The following is a 21,893-nucleotide window of genomic DNA, read 5'->3' as shown; positions in this document are numbered from 1 at the left end:
TGGCACTTAACCCTATAGCACATTTGCAATATATCTCTGGGGATATTTGTGGGACCCAGTAAAGCGACTTAAGAATTTGTCACTTTCCTGTCTCCGATCTCACTTGCACCTTCTTTTCCTCTGTGCAGTGGTTCTTCCATTTTCGCACAGATTCTGCCCTGAGATGCATTTGTTGTGAGAAAGATAAATAATAAATGACAACGGGACAGGATCAAAAGGAAGTGCCTGCTAAGGGCAGGAGGACAGAGAGCTAGCATCAATGCCAATGAGCTGACTTCAGCCGAACTGAAGGGAGTGAAGTCTCCCAAGGGCACACGACAACTGTGATTGCTCCAAAGCCTCATCTTGAAAGTTTTTACAGAGTCTGCTAACCATTAATTCAATTTGGGAGGCTTAAATAAAAGAAGGCTCACTTTGTATTTCTCAGCTAGGACTGACCTTCGCATACACAGACTGTCCCACATTAGCCAGGCTCCAGAGTGGGACTGAAGCTTCCAAAACCATGAAGGGATGTTGGTAATTTACTATAGAGAGCACTACATGTTGTTTGTGGAGGGACATGATGTTTGTTTACTGTAATGACACTCTTGCAAACACACTAAGAACAACAGTGATACTTTTGTACTTTTCCCAGCCAGAGTCTAATTAGGAAACAGCATTAGCTGTCAAGTTACTATACGGATGTCTTTGTTTTTAAGTGGTATAATCTCAAACCTTTCATCAATTTACAACAGTTAGTTGTTTTTTCCATAGAGAAAGAGAGAACATTCCAAATCATTGAAAACTGACCAAAATCCATAGAGCTTTGTCTCACAAGTATCTTCTGGACAAGAATGTCCAATGATAAGTTACCATGGCAATGAGATTATCTCTGTTAGTGTTACTACTGCTGTAATGAAACATCATGACCAAAAGCAACTTGGGGAGGAAAAGGATTCTTTGGCTTATACTTTCCCCGTCACTGTGCATCACTGAAGGAAGTTAGGACAGGAACTCAAACAGGGCAGGAACCTGGAGGAAGGGCTGTTGCAGAGTTCCCAGAGGAGTGCTGCTTGTTGACTTGCTCTTCATGGCTTCCTCAGCCTGCTTTCTTTGGAACCCAGAACTACCATCCCAGAGAAGGCACCACCCAAAATGGGCGGGGGCGGGGCCCTCCCCATCAATCACCAATTCCTCCCCATCAATCACCAATTCTGAAAATGCCCTACAGTCTGACTGTAGCACAGTCTCATGGGGGCATTTTCTCATTTGAGGTTCCCTCCTCTCAGGTGACTCTAGCTTGTGTCAAGTTGACAGAAGACTAGTCAGCACAGAGATGCTTTTGAGAACTGAAATTAAGTGACTACTTACTAATTGATGAACCAATAAAAACCATTTCCCTTTGGCTGCTGGAGAGTTTGGAGATCTATTGGGTATAGTTTCCATGTATTATTTATTTTATACTTTGTGTTTCTGTTAGTGTGTGGACCACAACTCCATAAAGTCTTTGAACATATTGTAGTGGAAATATGAGATTATCTTGGTCTTCACATCTGGTGAGGTGTTCCCAGGTGTTATGAAAGGCACACAGGCCCATCCATTAAGCCTTCAAGGAAAATATGACAGACAGAAAACTAGTGATTTTGGAGCCGGGCGTTGGTGGCGCACGCCTTTAATCCCAGCACTCGGGAGGCAGAGGCAGGCAGATTTCTGTGAGTTCAAGGCCAGGCTGGACTGACAGCCTCCCAAACAGAGAAACCCTGTCTCGTAAAACCAAAAAAAACCCAAAAACAACAACAACAACAAAAAACTAGTGATTTTGTCCTGAAAACCCTGATGTATTATTTATAGTCTGTTTCCTTTAGAGCCGGAGATCATGGATTTAAGCAACCCTCTAATTCAGTGGATTTTAACACCAACAAACAGCCATAAATCAGATGCTGGAGTAACCCCACTCACCACCAACTAGGATTTAATTGTTCTGGGTGTAGCTAAGGCATCAGGTTCCGGAAGGTGACTGCAGTGTTCACATGAGTTGCCAGGGATATTCTCTTGCTATGCACACATGAAAGTGTCCACAGAGTGAAGACATGCCCTGTATACTTGCATGTGCTATAAATAGGCATAACCATTTAGAATCAAATTTAGTTGAAAGCCCTATGGAATTAATAAAGTGTTTTATAATTACAAGCTTCCTCATCTGTTGGTTCTAAAAGCATAACTACCATTAAGTCGATGTTAGACGTGACAGTTGGAGCACCTTGGATTCGAAAGGCCTTTTGTGGCATGTGTGAAATTGAGAGTGTGGTTAAAAATCAGCCTTAAGGAGGCCCTTGCGGTTAAGACTCATTTTCCGTTTAACAATGAGCATGAAGAATCTTCCTGTAAAGTGCTGAGGGTAGGGATCCAACACTTACATACAGAGATCTCAAGCAGCTCACCTTTGTCGAGAGTCTGAGGCCTACCTGACTCCAGCTCCGGCCAAAGGAAGCCTGTGGGTGCTTTCTCTCTGATAATGGGAGCAAGGCATGGATGATCTTCAGCTTGAAGAGTTTGTATTCTTTCTTTTCTCTCCTTGATGACAAACTATCTGACAAAGCAACTTTAAAGGAGGGAAGGGTCATGTTGCATCAGAGCCACAGAATGTCCGTCTGAGTCTTTGGCTCCGTGGATTCTGGGCCTGTGGTCAGGTTGATCATCTCCCTTGCTAGAGCATGTGGTACAGAGAAGGGCTGTGTCACCAGAGGTTGTAGGGAGTGGAGGACAAGGAACGAACCATGAAGCAAGTCTTACCTTCAAAGCAATGTCCCTGCTGGTCCACTTCCGCTGAGAGCCAGTACTGTCTAAAGCAGCAGTTCTTAACCTATGGGTCACAACCCCTTTGGGGGTCAAATGATCCTTTCACAGGGGTCGCCTAAGACCATCAGAAAACACAGATATTTACATTACAATTCATAAAAGTAGCAAAATTTCAGCTATGAAGTAACTACGAAAATAATTTTATGGTTGGGGTCAGCACAACTCGAGGAAGTGTATTAAAGGGTTACAGCATCAGGAAGGTTGAGAACCACTGGTTTAGAGACCAGTCAAGGAGCACATGAGCTTGTGGGGGGAGGGGCAACACATCCTCTTTAACTATAACAGCCTTTTTATGTACTCTGACAAATGTGTTCTGTGGGCTGGTGGACATGCGCAGGCATAATGACAGCAGCTCTTTTTCAAGGACATGAAAGCTCAGATTGCAGAGGTTGCTTTTCCAGAGCCCACGTGGATCTTGAGGATAGGAGCCTATTTTCTGAATGTGCCACAGCACCAGTTTAACTAAGGATCTCGTAGAAGATCTTAAGTCACAAGTCTATACCATTGCCCTTTTTTAGGTAGGAGATACAGTTCAATTATTTTTCTGGGAAGGAAAAAATGGGTTTTGGTCTTTTGACATTGTCTTTTTAAATGTTAAAAATCTTAACTGAATATCGCGTAGAAAAAGGAGATCTGCCCAAAAGGCACTTAGAACACTCTGCTTATGAAAAACAGTTATACTCATAATACATGATAGGAAAAATATTATGACACAAAAATTCTTGAAGCAAGGAGAGTCTACCACCATCATAAGATACTCATTCCAGATTTTAACAACCTTATTAAGTGAACCTTCGCTTGAAGTTATTAGATGCTCCTGTGGTAGATCAGTTCTTGTTCCTTTGTCCTCCCTCGGGAGATGAATATAAATGGAGTACCATTCCCCTTGTGATATTGCATCAGAGACCTAGAGGTATTTGCTAAGTTCCTGTTCAGGGTTCCATTTTTAGGAGCAAATAAGCTCAAGGTCATGGGCTTCCTGCTGATCCTGCCTCCTCCATATTTGGTTGCCTGTGAAACCTTGCTGACGTCTAGAGAGCTTTGGGTGAAAAGTTATTAGGTAACATTCTCTCTCTTACTGAAGCAGTCTTCCTTTTCCAACTTTCTTTAATAAAAAGAACACACACACACACACACACACACACACACACATTTTAGAGACATCCCTATCATGTAGATGACCCACAGTCAACTAAACTTCAAAATACCCCCAATGGAACCCACATCCCCAACCTCAGAACCTGTTCTCAGTTGTTAAGTTTCCTGTTCCCCACCAAAATTCCTGGACAAGAAACAAATAAACATGGAGAAGATTTTGAATTCTCTATCTTTTATAGTTTCATCACCTCACTCAAACCCTAGTGATTCTATGTTCTAAATACCTTTCATCTCAATGCATTTTCTTCCATCATATGTTACTGACTCTCTTCATTCCAATTCATTCTTTAAACACAGCCAAAGTATTGGAAGGAAGAGAGCCAGCAACATATGATGGAAGAAACCCACTAGTACTTGTGTGTGTGTGTGTGTGTATGTGTACACATGGGTGTGGAGGCCGGAGTCAACCTCAGCTGTTATTCTTTAGGAGACATCCACCTTGTTTTTCTTAATTTTCATTAAAAATTTTCTCATACAACATATTTTGACTTTATATTTTCCTCCCCCTAAACTTCTCCCAGTTCTTCCTCACCCAACTTCATGTTCTTTCTCCCTAAATAAAAATCCAATAAAAACAACAACAAAAATATTAAAATAAAAAAGACAAACTAAAATAGAAAAGAAATAAGACAAAAATACCCAAATGAAACCACAATTCCTGTGTCCATTATTCTCACGCGACTTTGAACACTCTGGAGATGAGTTTGAACCAGGCCTAGTGGCAGGACTTTGGTGGAGAAGAAACTTTCCTGCAGAGATGTAGATTGTCATGATAGAAAGGTCAGGGCAGACAACACAGACTTGCTCCAGAGAGAAGTCCAAGTCCGATCCACCACAGTCCACTCCGCTGATGTGCAATGCTAGAATGCATGCCATTCTCCTTTTTTCCCCTTCATTTTTTAGGATTTCCCCATCAGTGCATTCTTAGGTCTTGTTCTTTATTATTATTATTATTTACTATTTTTATAATTATTACATTCAAATTGCATAAGAGATTTAAAAATGGAATTTTTTAGTATTGACTCGCTGGGTTTGGGACTGGCTGGAAGGCAGGCGTTGGTCACTGAAAATCTCTGATGTGTAGCCAGAGTGGAGAGCCTCCGGTGCAGAGGTCAGAAGATGCATCTCACTTTGCCTAGTAAATTGATTTACTAGCTCTCTTTGTTCTCTTCACACATAGACTTTACCTTTGTCTCAAACTCCCTGATCCCAGGGAGTGACATTTCTATCTACACATTTCTCAGATTAAACTGTGAGGCTTGATTTTTGCCCACTATGTTTTCTTCCCCAACCAACCCTCTAATAAGTACTCTTGCCAAACCTTCTCACCTTCTCATCCCTCTGCTTACTTTCCTGTAAGTTCCCTGGTCTTCCCCTAACCCAGAGCATCTCCAGGCTACCAGTCCAATTTTATATCAGATCCAAAAAGTTCCTAATTTTTAAGAATGGTCTTCATTTCTAAAAATAAATTTAAACACTTAAAGAATAGTTCATCCATCTTCATGAGATCTTGAAATTGTATTAGATTTGCTTCATAGACCTCTCACATGAGTGAGATGAATACATTTTTATTACACAGCACTTAGTTAAATGTATTTTTATAAAATACAATTTCATTTTAGATATTCTCACAGTAGAAATATAACAATGTTTAATGTTTTCATGCCTTCAGCTTAGGGAAGTAAAAGCATTGAAGAGTAAATCTGCTTAGAATTTATCATACCTCGGGAGCTGGAGAGATGCCTCAGCAGTTAAAAGCACTGGCTGCTCTTCCAGGGAATGTGGGTTCAATTCCCAGCACCCACATGGCAGCTCACAGCTGTCTGTAACTCCTTTTCCAGGGATCTGATGCCCTCATATAGACATTCCCGCAGGTAAAACACCAACAAACGTAAAGAAAAAAAAAGGATTTATAATGCTTAAAAATTAGATACATTATTTTACTTTATGTGTATGCATATTGTACCTGTATATAAATGGTGTGTGTGTGTATGTGTGTGTGTGTGCGTGTGTGCGTGTGTGTGTGTGTGTGTGTGTGTGTGTGTGTGTGTGTGTGTGTGTTCGTGTGTTGTCCACAGACGTCAAAAGGTGATGCTGGATCAATCCCCTTGAATTGGAGTTAAGGATGGTTTGAGCCACCGCATGCTGGGAACTAAACCCAGGTTTTCTGCAAACACAGCAAGTACTCTAAATGAGTAAGTCCTCTCTCCAGACCCAAGAATTTGTAATGCTATAATAGACCTGTGAGGTCTTCCCCCTAAACAGAACTTCTCTATATTCACATTTTACAAGTTCTTCCTCCTGGGATTTAGAAGTTGCATTGTAAATAGTAGTGACTCTTGTTTACAGTCTAGGATATGTAGTCAGCCGTCATCAATATAGCTGACATAGGGAAGCATGTTCAAAACATTAAACACTGTCTAAGCCTCTGCAAAGTTTTACTTACAAATTAACAGACTTTCCCTTTACCCTTCATTACCAGGACAAACAGAGGAGCTATATTGTAGTAATGAAATTCAATACCCTTAAGAGAAAGGAAAACAAAAGGGAAACTCTCGTCCATCATGTCTAGTGCACTGTGACTCTTACGAGAAGCTGGGAGACAATCCCATTAGCTCACCATAGTATGGAATTTGGTCTCACAAGTTCTCGGACACAACTGTCGAATTTTGCCTCAAAGGGTCAGTTACTGTATTAGGAGAACAGGTCTGTCTCAACTGTGGATCTGGCCTGGTGTTTTCTCCTACTCTCAGCTGAATCCCATGGCAAGACAGAGGCAAAGAGGGGCACAGTCAGAGCCTCAACTGCAGGCCAGCAGCGTGGTTGAAATGGCAAAGCCCAGCAAGGCCAAATGCAGGAGTCTCAAAGGCTCAACAGACTGGGCAGCTTACTGCCGGGCTCTCTCTGGACAAGGGAGTGGCTTGTGCAAGATCTGGTGAAGAGAGAGTGGAGAGGGAGAGGGGGAGGGAGGGGCAGCCAGGGAGGACCCCACCACAGAGTTAAGTGTGTGTATGTGATCAGCCTACCTTCACTGTATGTGAAAATGCCACAAAAACCTCCTAAGTTGCATACTAATTAAGAATAAAATAATAAAATAAAAATAAAATAATAAAACATAAAAAGACAAAATAATGTCTGCATAATCTTAATAGAAAAAGCAATAAAATAATAAATAATACTGTCTTTGTATAATTATCTAATACATCATATGACATATAGTATGTGATAACTTATATAAGGTATATAATATTATGTATAATGCATATATATATTATTGTATTATTTCTTGATATATTATGGATTTTATTATATACAATATGATCTAAGATAAAACAATAATAAAAGTAAAAAATGAAAAGAAAGTCCCCACCAAATCATGAGGTAGATGCAGACTCAGCACAACCCTCAGTTTTCTCATCAGTGTGACCGAGAGGGACAGCCTAGGAACCAGCCTGGAGCCTGTGTGACAGGTGAATGCATGTCCACATGGAGCTGGGATAATGGCTCTCCGGAAATGTGGAAAGTCAGAACTTCCCAGAGGATGTCTACATCAGCATAGTCCAGCCTCCTTATGTACCAGGGGCCAGTTTCTCTCCAGAGAGCCATTATCCTGCTTTGTAACGTGATTTCTCCCCATCAACTTGGTTCCAGAGCCACGGCAGTCCCAAATGAACAGCCGCTATAACTCCATAACGAGTTTCTTTGATGCCCATCTTCTTTTCAGATGTAATTGGTATGCCAGGAGTAGTTGTGCTTCACTATAATGAAAAACTCTAAACCATTTAAATGCCATATGTTCTGTGTGTCTTTGAAAGGTTTGATGAATATCTATCCATCTCAAATACATCTGTGTATATCTAAAAAAACCTAACATTAGTTTTGACTATTGTAGGTAACTATCTATAATCTGTACTTAATTGTACATTTCATTTTAAAAGAGCTGTATAAACACAATATCTAAACAAGAGGAGAAATATATATCACAAAATTGATCTTAAATTTGTATCAATAAATGAAAATCCATACCAGTATTCATTTCTATATCATATCCCCTTTTTCCTTTAAGAAAGAGATTGACTGTGATTATTACCATTTATAAGCAACCCCATTTAAATGAAAACAAAAAATTTATAAGCAATATTTGGGAATTTGGGTGCTTTTCATTCCAAACTGCTTCCTGCTGGTTGGGGGCACTGTCCATACCATGGGAATCATGAAAAATCAGAAACCTGGCCAGGTCTTTGCTTTTGTAGTCTGCACAGCTGCATCATCCCAGCTGTTTCAGATGTGGGACTCTGCTTCAGGGGGGTCTTGCTTCATCAAGCCATAGTAGTCTGGAAGGAATCCACAGCTCCTCATTTTCTGTGGAAACAAAAGCAGAAATTCCTTTCCCAAGTAATCTGTCCTTGTGTTTAAATTTTGAAGTCAAAGCATTTTTAAAATATATAAGATGGATTAATTCAGTAGCATTGACAATCAAGTGTATTTTAGCAGTTGTTGTTCCTTCCTTAGCAACTGAACAACTGAAGGACAACACAATAGCATACAGTATCCAGACTCTCTGTATTTTTCATCTTTATGTGGCTTTTTTTATTACTTTTTATCTTTTAATTTTACTTTTTTGAGACAGGGTTTCTCTGTGGAAATCTGCTTGCCTCAGCCTCTGGAGTGCTGGGATTAAAGGCACACCCACTTATTTTCTCTCTGTCTCTGTCTCTTTGTCTCTGTCTCTGTCTCTCTCTCTTTCTTTTTTACCACTGTCTTGTTTCTTTTTCTCTCCAAATCCTACATATATTTTTAAACACACTGTAAACCTTTTAGAGGTTTTACTTCATCTGAATCTGACTTTACTGTAAATCTTTATGTTTTTCTGGTCACATGTCTTTTATCTGCTAGACAACATTGTTAAAATCAAAGCCGCAGCTGTTTTAACTGCTGCTTTTCCAAGATGGCAGTCGTAAGTTTACCTCAAGCACTGGCTGCTTAAGTCTCTGCTTGTCTCCAGCAAAACAGAGCCCACACAAGAAAACACTGCTACCAAGAAACCATGCTTCTCTGTGTTCTGGAAATTCTTGCTGCACATTGAGGCGCCATATGTAACATAATTTCTCTCCACCAGCCTGGTCCTAGAGTCTCATCAGTCCCAAATGAACTGTACACAGGACACTATATTAATTATGAAGCTGTTAGCCATTTGCTATGGCTTCTTAACGGCTAGCTCTGACTTATTTATTAACCCATAATTGCTAAGAGTATTTCCACGTGGTCTTCTCTTACCAGAGAAAAGGTCCAGACCTCTTATTTCTCTCAAGTCCTACATGGTGACTGACTGTGCCTTTGTTTCCCAGAGTCCTCCTGGACTCCTAGTCCCACCTATCTTGCTTCCCTATTGGCTAACAGTTCTTCATTCATCAACCAAAAAAACAAACATATACACAGAAGGACTTCCCCCATCACTACTTCTTAGTTTTTTGTTTTTTTGTAGAGAAGCAAAACTTTGTTGTTAAATCAAAACCTCTTCTATAACTCCCTGCTGCTATTTCCCACTCTTCTTTAGCTGACTACAGTCTACACTTGATCTCTATTAGTCTCATGGACACTTATATTTTTGCTCCATATTTGAATCTATAAATGATGCTCAAGTAGTCATTAAATATGTATTATATTATAGTTGTATTATATACATCATTAGATTGCAGCCTGCTCATTTTCATTGCCATTATATTTTTAAGGTTTTTTGTTTTTTTGAGACAGGGTTTCTCTGTGTAGCTTTAGGTCTTCTGGAACTCACTTTGTAGACCAGGCTGGCCTCAAACTCACTAAGATCCACCTACCTCTGCATGCCGAGTGCTGGGATTAAGGGCATGTACCACCACACCCCTCTTACAATGTCTTTTTAATTAGACTTATTCATTTTGTGTGAGTGCTTTGCCTGTATGTATGTATGTGCACCACTTCTGTGCCTGGTGCCTGTGGAGGTCATGGGGGGCATCAGATCCCCTGGATCTAGAATTTCAGATGGCTGTGGGCCAATATGTGGGTGTTGGGAATTGAACCCAGGTCTTCTGCACGAGCAACAAGTACTTTTCACAGCTGAACCAACCCCCACAACTGTATTTTTCAATTTTGTTCATATTGACACAAACAGCTCTTATTCAAACCACTGCATAGCATTGCAATAGTATGTGTCAAGTGAAGGGGTCATAGTTTGCTTGTTCATTTTTCTATTGATTGGTAGTCATGTGATGTTCTATTCCTTATTTTCACCTTTGAGGTTGTACTGAACATTTGTATCCTCTGTATATGTCGAAAACTCCAAAGTTTTCTAAGTATATGTCAAAGAGTAAAAGGGTCTTAATTTCTCTACATTTGTGTCATTATAGCACACTATTAAAAGGAAATTATTTAAACATATTACTGAACCTTTACAATATGTCAAGATCAACTAAACAAGAGAGACAGAATTTCTTCTGTTTTTGAGGTCTTATATTTTATTTAGAGATGAGAACAAATTTCGAGATGAGAAAAAAAACAAAAACTAGTAAGCTACCTTCAGAGAATACTAAATGCGACAGAGTGAATAATTGCATTTGTTCTGACTCAAGATCTTCCTTACTTTTCCATTTCACCTGGGATTGAATAGAACTGCTTCGCCCGGCTGTAAGACTTGGCACCATTAGCCCTTGCTTCTGTCTGTTATTTTCTCTACACTCTACCACCTTGACCTCGAAGTCTTTGGACTCAGTTACTTTCTTCTTCCTGCCTCACCACTTTCAAAGACGGTGTTCTAACGGCACAGAAGGTTCTTTTCACTTCTCCTTGCCCCTCTCATGCGTCACATCATTTCCTTCAGTGTCACTTACCTCAGTGGGTGATGATGCATGTATGATGACGCATCTGCCTGCCTGGCCTGCTAGTTTGCAAGGTTGTGAGATGAGCCTGCCGCCGCCGCCGCTGCTCTCTGTAGCTCCTAGCCCGCACCCTGACACATAGATGTTCCTTAGTGAATTTTATAAAATTAGCACAAACAAGTGTGCTTCTCAAAGTTTGCCTACATGCCCACTTTGATATCGGAAATGCCACATACCCGATCGGAGAGACAACCTGTGTCAGTTACTGTGTGCTTGTTGGTTTTTGCCAACATGACTTGGCTTTTTGAGTCATGCTGGGGATCAAGTTCATACCTTCATGATTGTGTAGCAAGGGTTTTTACCAAATGAGCCATCCCCAGCTCCACTTGGCTAGTTTTCTTTTCTTATATGATCTGACTCCTGCTATCTGTTTACCATGAATATCCCATGTTCTTAGCGCTGTGTATCCTTCCCAAGGCATTATGTCAGGAAATGACAATGATGTTTGGCTCATTCATGGTCATGCTAAATTTGATTACTTGTCTAAGATGGAATCTGCCAGATCTCCTCATTATGGAGCACATATTATCATTATCATTATCATTAATAAATGCTTTAGGGTGGCCTTTGAAGACCATGTAAATCCCTGCTTAGCATCCTTCACCTAATGGTCTTGGCAGCCATTAGTGACTCTTGCTTGTGACAATTGTTTTCTTGGTAGTTGGCAAAAGATATTATATAACTTAGCTATTTATTCTACATCTCCTGGCTGGCATTCTTTTTATCTTCCCCCATCCATTCATTTTTGAACTGCTATTGAAATATCAGAATGGATGCATAATTTTTCCAGAATAATTTAAAACCAAATAAAGTGCTTCTTTCTTGAATGTTTCAGTAGGTTTTTAAAACATATTTGCTACATTGTTTTCTCAAACAGTATTTTATATCCAGTTATCTTTGTGAAATAACATACTTTGTTTTTAAATATTATTTATTTATATTACACACCAATTCCAGTTCCCCTTCCCTCCCCTGCTCCCACTGTCCCCCCACACGCCTCATCCCCATCTGCTTCTCAGAGGGTAAAGCCTCCTCTCATGGGGAGTCAAGGAAATCTGTCCTCTGGCCATGTTGAGGCAGGACAAAGCCCTCCCCCCGGTGTCTAGACAGAGAAAGGCATCTCTCCACAGGAAATGGACTCCAAAAGCCAGTTCATGCACTAGGGATAGATCCTGGCCCCGCTGCCAGTGACCACACACACTGCCCAAGCCATCCATGGTCACCCGCATTCAGGGGGCCTAGTTTGACCTGTGCTCCCTGTTCACCAGCTGTCAGTCCAGCGTCAGTGAACTCCCAGTAACTCAGGGCAACTATTTCTGTGGGTTTCCCCATTGTACTGTTTCTGTGGGTTTCCCCATTGTGGCCTTGACCCCTTTGCTCATATTATTGCTCCTCCCTCTTGTTCAGCTGGACTCCGGGAGCTCTGCCTAGTGGTTAGTTGCGGATCTCTCATCTGCTTCCATCAGTTACTAGATGAAGGTTCTGTGATGACAATTAAGGTAGTCGTCAATCTGATTAGAGGAGAAGGCCAGTTTAGGCACCTTCTCCACTATTGCTTAGAGTTTTATCTGGGGTCATCCTTGTGGATTCCTGGGAATATCCCTAGCCCCAGGTTTCTGGCTAACCCCATAATGGCTTCCTCTATCAAGACATCTCTTTCCTTGTTCTACTTCTCTGTCCTCCCCCCAGCTGGACCATCCCATTTTCTCACACTCTCCTCCCCACGCCCCTTCCCTCCTCCTTGCTCCCCTTCCACCCTCCACTCTCCCTTCCATGCTCCCAGTTAGCTCAGGAGCTCTTGTCTATTTCCCCTTGCTAGGCGGATCCATGTAGAAATGTCATATTTTGTCAAGTAGAAAACAACGGAGTTCCCTTAGGACACGGGCCTCTTTTCCTTTCATTAGCCTGGCTCACAATTATGGCGATAATTTATCACGTATTTTCCACTGGTATTTTAAACACAGATCAAATCCATTCATTGAGAATAAAAGCTGGGGACAGGGGCCTGTTTCCCAGTGCCATGTGACTCAGATTTCCTCCTCTTCCTTCACTTCCTCACCCTTGCAATGAATGCTTTCTCTGACTTATTTTTAGGACCGAAGATTCAATGATGAGATCGACAAGCTAACTGGATACAAGACAAAATCCCTATTGTGCATGCCTATCCGGAGCAGTGACGGAGAGATTATCGGTGTGGCCCAAGCAATAAATAAGATTCCTGAGGGTGCTCCATTTACGGAGGATGACGAAAAGGTAAGATCTCATGCCTCGCATGACTTGGACTTTCCATTTTGCTCGCTGATTGCTGCTCTCACTGAAAGGGTGGGAATTATGTGAATAGTTCTTCGATTAGCCTATTCACAGATCAAAGAGCTTTTCCTAGGCTGTACAAAATGTAATGGGAGGCTTTTTTAGCATTTCATAGAATGTGCTATAATTGAAAATAATCATTGCACTTTTTTTTAAAGCCTGCTTTTCATTACAAGTCCCAGTAGTATTCTTGCTACTGCCTGGTCTTTATTTTCCTTGTAAGTAAGCCTTTTAATTGTGAGCAGTGCCATGGCCATACATGACCCAAGGGAGGCCAGAGCATATGGGAATATTAGTGAAGTTCCAAAACTCAGCATTTGCTCTTGTCGATCTATAACTACAACAGAGTTGTTTTCTTACTTCTTATATAAAAACCTCAAAAACACTAGTGTTATTTAGTTGTTATTGTAAACCACTAGTAAAGAGGGCATCATTTTTGCTTCTGAAGAACAGATGGCTCTGCTAGAAGTGACATAGTTTTTGTTCTAGAACTTTAAGTTCCTCTAGTACCAGTTTACTGCAAGCCGTGGGGGTGGGGGAGAAGGCTCCTCAGGGAGCGAAAGTTCTGGCTTTGAGATGTTTACCTTCCTGCTCAATAGAAGCTGGTGGAGATGAAAGCAAGTCTCATAAACATATTATTTATGTTTGAGGACTGCTGTATTGCTATTGACTGAGAACTTTATAGTTTAGCCCTCTGCTGTTGCCAGGGCTATTAGTATTTCATGGATGCAAATGTACTGGTATATAAGGCCAACATGAAATATGGCTACAGGGGGACAGAAAGACTTTTAAACAAAGTGAGACTTTCACTTCTGCAGTGGAATTGGAAGAACCCCGGTTCTTATAAGAGTCTGTAAATTCACAGAGCCTCACAGATCCTTGGATGACTTCTTACCAATTCTGTGTCTGAAGTACACGGGTTGGGATCATAGGAGGCAGGTGGGTAAATCCCTCATGTTTTGTGCCATCCAGGAGCTTCCCGAGGTGGGAGATGACAAAATGTTCTAGAGCATGCTGACTGTAGAAGAGAGAGGAGCTCCAAAGGGCCATCTTGGAAGAGATAACGTTTCATCTCTGAGTCAAGAATAGGTTCCAACTGACAGAACCAAGAGAGACAGAAAAAAAAAAAACATTTGGAAGCCAGTTTGCAATAAATGGCGGTGACTTCAAAGATTCATGGCTGTCTAGTGCCAAGAAAGCTGAAGGCTCAGCCCTAAGCAAGAACTACAACACCCCTTCTAAGGCTCAGGGAACCTTGTGGGAGAGGGCCAGGAAGAATGGACTAGGGAACAGATGAGGAGAAGTGTTATGAAATGTTGTATGCAGGACACAGCCACTGTAATAAAGAATTCACAGCAACTGTGGTTACATACACTTGGCCTGCATAAGGCTGGGCCTGTGACTGTGGATGCAGAAGTGTCCATAAAGCCTAACCCTTACTGCTGAACTATTGACTAGATGATTCCTAGAGAGGAAAAGTCATTGTTTTCAGTTGTGTTATCCACAGGTAAGCCCAGCAGGCTCCAACGGAGAGCTCTAAATCCATGGTGATATAAATTCTCAATCCATGGCAACACTAATAGCCCTGGTTAAACTCAGTGAGTCAGAAAACAAAGCATGATGAGAAAGACAGTTGTAGGGAAAATGGGGGAGTAAATGGGTAGGATGTACATTAAAGAGAGTAAGGAGTGAGAGTCATCAGTATGCATTATAAACTTGCATGACATTGCAAAATATTAATAATAAAACCCATTAAAATGTAGTGCAGACCATTTTGGTCAGTATAACACATGGTCATGGAATATCTAAGCAAAAACATTTTAGAAAGATTTTACCTTTTACTTATATGTATGTTTGTGTGGGAATGTGTTCATGGGAGTGCAGGTGCCTGCAGAGGCCAGAAGAGGGCGTTGGATCTCCTGGAACTGGAGTTACAGACAGTTGTGAACCGTCAGGTGTGGATGCTGTGGGCCAAACCAGGGTCCCCGGGAAGTGCAGTACAAACTTTTAAATGCTAAACCATCTCCCCAGTCCCAATGGGAGATTTATTTTAATTTTTCAGCTATAGATGGCAAAATCCTGAGCTAATATGTCTCCTTTCAAAGTTTAGATAGGATTTGGGGTTTGTGCCTTTTAGACTATAACAACTTCTAAGCCTGTGGTCTGCCCTCTGCTCTGCCCCCTTCACTTAGGGATCCCACCAGATCTTTCCTTTGATTCATTTATGTTATGATTGCTTTCTGGACTCCTCTGTGTGGATTTGTACTTATAAGATAGGGCTCCATTAAGCTCCAAATGATTTAGGCTTGCTCCAGGCTTTGTACCATTCTTGAATAGCATCAATGTTTAACTCTATTAAACACCCGGCTTTTGTTGAGCCCAGCTTGGCTGGTGACAAGCAGGCACATTGAGAAAGCTCGGGAATCTTCCTCAGCTCCCATGCCTGTCAGTTGGAGTGTCTCCCACCATGCGGCATGAGAATTAAATAAGATCAGAACGACACACTCTCTGTAAAATGTAAGACGCTGGGCAAGTGTAAGCTAAAGTTTCTACATCTAACATTTCACAGAGGTTTAAATTTTTCTTTTGTATTTGTCACTTATCCTCAGAAAGATTATCTCCCAGGGTCAATCCTATTTTCTTGTTCCCAAATCTCTGATTTTTTCTTCTAAAATTACTTCTTGTGCCCATAGTATAATTTTATCCTCCAGTATGTTTTTAAAAACCCATATAGTATTTTTACTGCTTTGGAGTTTTATCAGTCAGGGCAGGCGGAGTATGTTTATTCAGGTGACACAGTTATAAGACACTTTATGTCCACGACTTCTAGCCTGGGCTGGTTTCTTCTTGCAAGGGTTCTATGTATTGTACATCCAATAGACATGGTTAGGAAAAAAAGTGAAAAATAAATTCTAGAAGTGTTTGATGGAAAAGAATACAATTTTGCTGCCTATGCCAGAGGATGAATGACAATGGGACTTTACAGCTGCCCAAGTGATATTTGCACTGAAATGACTCCTTGGGTACCACTATGTGATAGGGCCAGAGGGGGATTCCATGAGAGGGCACATGGAAACTAGCTGGAAGAGCACTTAGCTCACAGGGGTCCTCATGTAAGAACCCCCCACACACACTGACAGCAGGGCTCTGGCAGGGCTCGGTGAAAAATGATCTTTGTATAACTTGTCTCTAAGTTTCTATTCATTGGAACTTCCAGGTTGCTGAGTTTGTAGAGGTGACAGGAGGAACATGCAGCCAGAGGGAACAGAAGCTCAGCCCTTCTTCTTTAGCTGCGTATTCTATTCTAAGTCTGTAACACACAAGGAGAGTGTGCACACATATGCAAACAGGAAAAGACCAGACCATTCGTGACGATGTAGGTCAGACCCACCCTCATCAGTGGCCAGCCTGGGGGTGGGGGACCAGGAAGACCCTGGCTTTTGCCAATAAGAAGCTCCCTGAACTACCACCTAAGGCCAAGGTGTTGCATTATCTGTCCTTTGGTACCCTCATGCCACAACTTCAAATGAAAGCATATCTAATCCTAACCCTCCTGTTTTCACTGTAGGATGTGCTGCTGATGCTGCCCCTTTGAGAATGCCAGATGCAAGTGGTGGTGGCTGACTTCCTCTTAGCATGGTCTCAGCCGACTGCCCGTTCGTTTTCACTAAACAAAAGTTTTGACTAGTGCAGACTATGTGCCAGGTATCTTCTGTAACTGTGGTTTCATTATGGGTTCATGGTTTTCTTGTGTCGCTGTTAAAGAATATACTGTTATTTATTTCATTCTTTAAGATTATCTTTACACTAGTTTGTATTCTACTTCTTATTTTATTTTTGAGATAAGGTCTCATTATGCTTCCTTAGCTGGCCTGAAGTTGCTGTATTGACCAGGCTGGTCTCAAACTTGTGACAAACCCACCACATCTGCCTCCTGAATGCTGAATGTAACAAGTGTGCTACCTTGATCAGCCTCACATTCTCTCTATATAATTTAAACATAAATTGGTTTCTTCCATATTTGTCCACATGTGAATGTATTTTGTATTTTCCACTTGGGGTGATTATAAAGTTTTCTAATTTTCTTTTTTTTTACATAATCTCGTTTATCTGTTTTTAATTTGGGGTATTTCTACATGTAAACTAATTCATTCTGGGTATTGGTATATTCACTACATGTGTGTATGTGTGTATCATATTGCATAATATGATTCGTATGTCTTGATGTCTTCACGTTCTGGGTTTTGTTTTGTATTGTTTTTGTTTTTCGAGACAGGGTTTCTCTGTATTGTTTTGAAGGCTGTCATGGAACTCACTCTGTAGACCAGGCTGGCCTCGAACTCACAGAGATCTGCCTGCCTCTGCTTCCCGGGTGCTGGGATTAAAGGCATGTACCACCAACGCCTGGCTCAAGTTCTGGATTTTGAAGACTACAAGTTATGTGAACAAGTTAAATAAAGTCTTGAACATATTTCCTTTTGCTTTCCTATCACTTCCTTGTGGTGAACTCCAATGATTGAAATTTACTAAGTCAAAAAGCAACCAAGTCTTTGCTGTCAGAAGCTTTCAAAACCTCTGAACTCATTTACAGTGGTGTCACTATTAGACAAGCCTGTGGTCTCAGTGCCCTGCTGACTTTGATCAGTTCACATTTAAAAAACCAAAGTTAGTTTCCCTTGCTCTTCTAGGCAGGCTTTAGACAACCTTCTTTCACATTCAGCGAGAACATACAATCCAGCAGCAGGCTGGAGAGATGACCCAGATATTAACAGTGAGTAGTACTCTTGTAGAGGATCTGAGTTCAGTTCCTGGCATCCACAGGGTGGCTCATAACCACCTGTACCACCAGCTCCAGGGGATCTGATGCCCTCTTCCTGCCTCCATGGGCACCACACTCATGTGTAGAAACCCTCACACAGACACATATGTTTTTTTGTTGTTTTTTTTTTAATGAGACAGGGTTTCTCTGTATTGTTTTGGAGGCTGTCGGTCCAGCCTAGCCTCGAACTCACAGAGATCCGCCTGTCTCTGCCTCCTGAGTGCTGGGATTAAAGGTGTGCGCCACCACCGCCCAGCCAGACACATATGTTTAAAAGTAAAAGTCTTAAAACCAAACAAACAAAAAACCCTAGACGCAATCCCTTTGGAGCCCAGATACATCTGTAATTTCTGAGTTGCCCACAGGCAAAAAACAGGGAGCAAAAGGAAGGCTTGTTGTGAGTACTGGTAGGAGGCTCTTGAGTCAGAACGCCTCCAAGACAGCTCAAGTATTTGCGCCTTAGCTGAGTGAGCTTAGACACCTTGCTGGTCCTTCTGAGCCTCACAACCTTCCTTTCAGGGTTGCTATGAGGAGTCAAACAGATAATAGTAAGTGTTAACCCTTGTCAGTGGGCACACTGCAGCTGCCTGGCAATGGTAAATTTATTGTGCAATTAGCATAATATTACTTTTATCCCTTTATCCTAAAATTCCACTTTTTAACAGTTTATTTTTATTTTATATGCATTGGTGTTTTCCCATGGGTGTTGGGTTCCCTGGAACTGGAGTTGCAGACAGTTGTGAGCTGACGTATGGGTGCTGGGAATTGAACCCAGGACCTCTGGAAGAGCAATCAGTGCTCATAACCAGTGAATCATCTCTCCGGCCCCTTAAAATTCCATTTTTAAAAAGATTTCAAGTCACATATATGGCACAACTTTGATATATGAAAGCCAGCTTTGAGTCAAGTTAAATGTATTATATCCATTTAGAGATAACCGTGTACCTAATGTCTCAGTGAACAGGAATGTATTTTGTTTTTGAGAGTTCCATGCCTGTGACTCAGTAGTGTCATGTGATAATTATTGGGAGAACTTGGAAAGGTCATTGGTTCCTCCTCTGGTGATTGTATTCTTCTGGTACAGGGATCATCCCCTGACAGATGGTCATCCAGCCCCATGCTAAAGCTTTCCTTTCAGTGGCTTTAATGATATCATGGTCTTTAAAAGTCTTAGATAATTAGCAAGAACTTAATTTGCAGCAGTGAGACTTTTGTGTGAATTCCAGTCCCACATATGCATATATTAATCATTTCAGCTACACATCGGCAAATTGCTAGTTTGGTAATTCGTGCTGGAGGTGCATATAAAGGCAGGTCACGTCGAAGAGATGATTGGAATTTCCTGGTTCAATTCATGGGTTCTAAGCAAATGTTCCTGTTTTCCAGGGATATGTGTAAGCTACCTGATGCAGGTGGTATGATAGGAGTTTTCACGTCTAATTAACTTATCACTTTGTTATTCAAAGGGAGTAATGGGAGGCATTATTTTTGCAGAACAAAATTATGAGTTGGATAGAAGCAGTCCTTGGTGATCTATTAAGACAGTTAGGCTCACCAGCATGACAACTAGGAAATGGCAGTGAGCTTAGGCTCTTATCCATCCTTTCAGGCTGCTCACACTTGGGTAGCAAAGGTGTCGCCTCTTGTCACATTGAATAAAGAAGAACATGTCTAGTGCAGTTGCTTCCCAATGGCAGATGTGTAACAGTCATAGCCTGAAGTTCTACTTTGGTTGCTGTTATGGTTCTTAGCCTGTGGTCACCTCCTCCTCTCATCTCATAATTCAGGGCATTCCACTATCCTGATACGTTCATCATGCTGACATCCTTTGGAACTGGGATGCTTCCAACAGAGCTCAGCTGCTGGGGACTGGCCATGGTCCAGAACGTGTTACTGGTAGTGCTACCGTGCCAACTGGCATTGAGGAGGGTGCCCGGATGGTTCTAATGAGTATCTGTAGAGGCTTGAGTTTGCTGTGAGACATAAGCATGAGACTCACAGACAGATAATTGGGAGGTTTCATTAGCCCTTGGCCTTACACTTCAAAACTCTTTGTGTTTGCGAGGATGGTATTTAGCAGCTACGAGACACCAAAGGTACAAGAGACATCAGGTTCATTGTGTTGAGGAGGAGTATGATGAATTCATTACACTGAAGGAGTGACAGGTTGGTGGTCTCAGAAAGACAAATGCAATTCACGCAGGCTAGTAGCATGAGGATTGGCTGGCATATGATTGATTTCATTTTAATGCTAATATCTTTAAACATGACTGAAAGATTGCAGTTCTAACATTATAGCCAACTCCCAAACAGCTGGCCACTTTAATAAAGCAACTTAGGAGAACAAAGATAAATGGATTTCTTCTTCATCTTCTGAATAGTTTCTGTAAAAGATACTATGTAAAAGACCCTTTCAAACACTTAGTTTTACAAACTGCTGTTCTACAGCAGTGGTTCTCAACCTTCCTAATGTTGTGACCCTTTAATGCAGTTCCTCATACTGTGTGGACCCCCAACCATAGAATGATTTTTATTGTTACTTCATAACTGCAATTTTGCTACTGTTAAGAGTTGTAATATAAATATCCACATTTTTTCCAATGGTCTTAGGTGTTGAGAACTACTGATCTACAGAGACACAGTGTAACACCTCTGCCAGGAGTGTGTACTGTTTTCTGCTAATATTCCGTTGCTTTTAAGATGCTTAAATACCAAAGGAGCAGTGTATCAACTAATTGTAAGACATGCCCTCTGCATACTCATCCATTGTTTTCATTTTTTCTTACATTCCAGCTAAGCTTTTTGAACATACTGCCATAAAATTATGATTAACTATTCGTGTTCAGTGCAAAAGGACTCAAGTGTCCTGGCAGATGGCTTATAGTTTCAAGTTGTATTTGATCAATAAGATCTTAGTCTGGGAAAAATTTGAATCAAATCCCAAAGCTTGTTACTATTTTATCTACATTTGAACAATGATCTAGTCATGATACTATTTGCATTTTAATGGTGATTTCCCCAGGGTCCAGATAGTCACTGTGTGTCAGTGGCCAGTTCATTCATGGTCTATGCATTCCCTGGATGGTATCTGATTAAGAGTTTTAGAAATAACCAAGATTTGCAAGAAAGTTATTTCCAAACACTTTCCAGTGAGAATTCAGGGTGAACTTTGGATTTCCCTTCCTGTTGAAGAAATAAGGCTGTGGCCTCCTGAATGTACTCTCTGCCTCTTCCTTAGGTAGAATCTACCTCTGAGTAAGAAAGCAACTGTGCCTGTCGGAGTGCAGTTTACGGGCTAACACTCAATGAAGACCGCAATATTTTGCCATTTTGTTATGATGTCTTGGGTCCCCAAGGCCATACTTTTGCTTCTGCTCTCCATGAACTGCAGGGTACCCTGTTCTCCACTTGTCTTTCAAAGCTTAAGTCAAATTCCATCATTAGACCTCAGTAGATCTATACAAAAGCATTCTGATTTGTCCTTCATCATGGTCCTTAATATTTTATATTTTAGCTTCCCCTCTCAGTAGCCCCAAATGATTGCAGCTGAATTTTGACTAATGATTTGTTAAAATATAAATAATCAAATATTAAAAAAGAAATAAAAATCAATCATATTAGTAGACAAAGTGGTTGGTGTCTAGACAGGACAGGTTTGCAGGTAATTGACAGTCTCACAGAATATATTCTGCCATCCTTTCATGGCTAATAAGAGTGTATCTGTAACCCCTGGAATCTATGTAAAAATGGAAGGGGAAAACCAGATATGCAAACTTCTGACCTTCACATGTAAGCTGTGCTGTGCACATGCTCACAATCATATATACATGATGATAGGAAGAAAATCTAGAAAACTG

At 41.1% G+C, this 21,893-nt stretch overlaps 1 protein-coding gene across 1 annotated transcript in view; it reads left to right on the top strand.

The window, feature by feature from the left end:
• Pde11a (phosphodiesterase 11A) overlaps positions 1-21,893 on the top strand; it is a 365,214-nt gene that overhangs the window by 33,415 nt on the left and 309,906 nt on the right. The window contains exon 2 of the mRNA XM_040745629.1: positions 13,002-13,160. Within this exon, the coding sequence (XP_040601563.1) occupies positions 13,002-13,160 (159 nt within the window). The remainder of the gene's footprint in view (positions 1-13,001; positions 13,161-21,893) is intronic.

This window comes from Mesocricetus auratus, unplaced genomic scaffold (genome assembly GCF_017639785.1).
Source record: "Mesocricetus auratus isolate SY011 unplaced genomic scaffold, BCM_Maur_2.0 Super-Scaffold_100004, whole genome shotgun sequence".
NCBI lineage: Eukaryota > Metazoa > Chordata > Mammalia > Rodentia > Cricetidae > Mesocricetus > Mesocricetus auratus.
The sequence above is the reverse complement of the archived record's forward strand: the minus strand, read 5'-3'. Positions and strand labels throughout refer to the sequence as shown.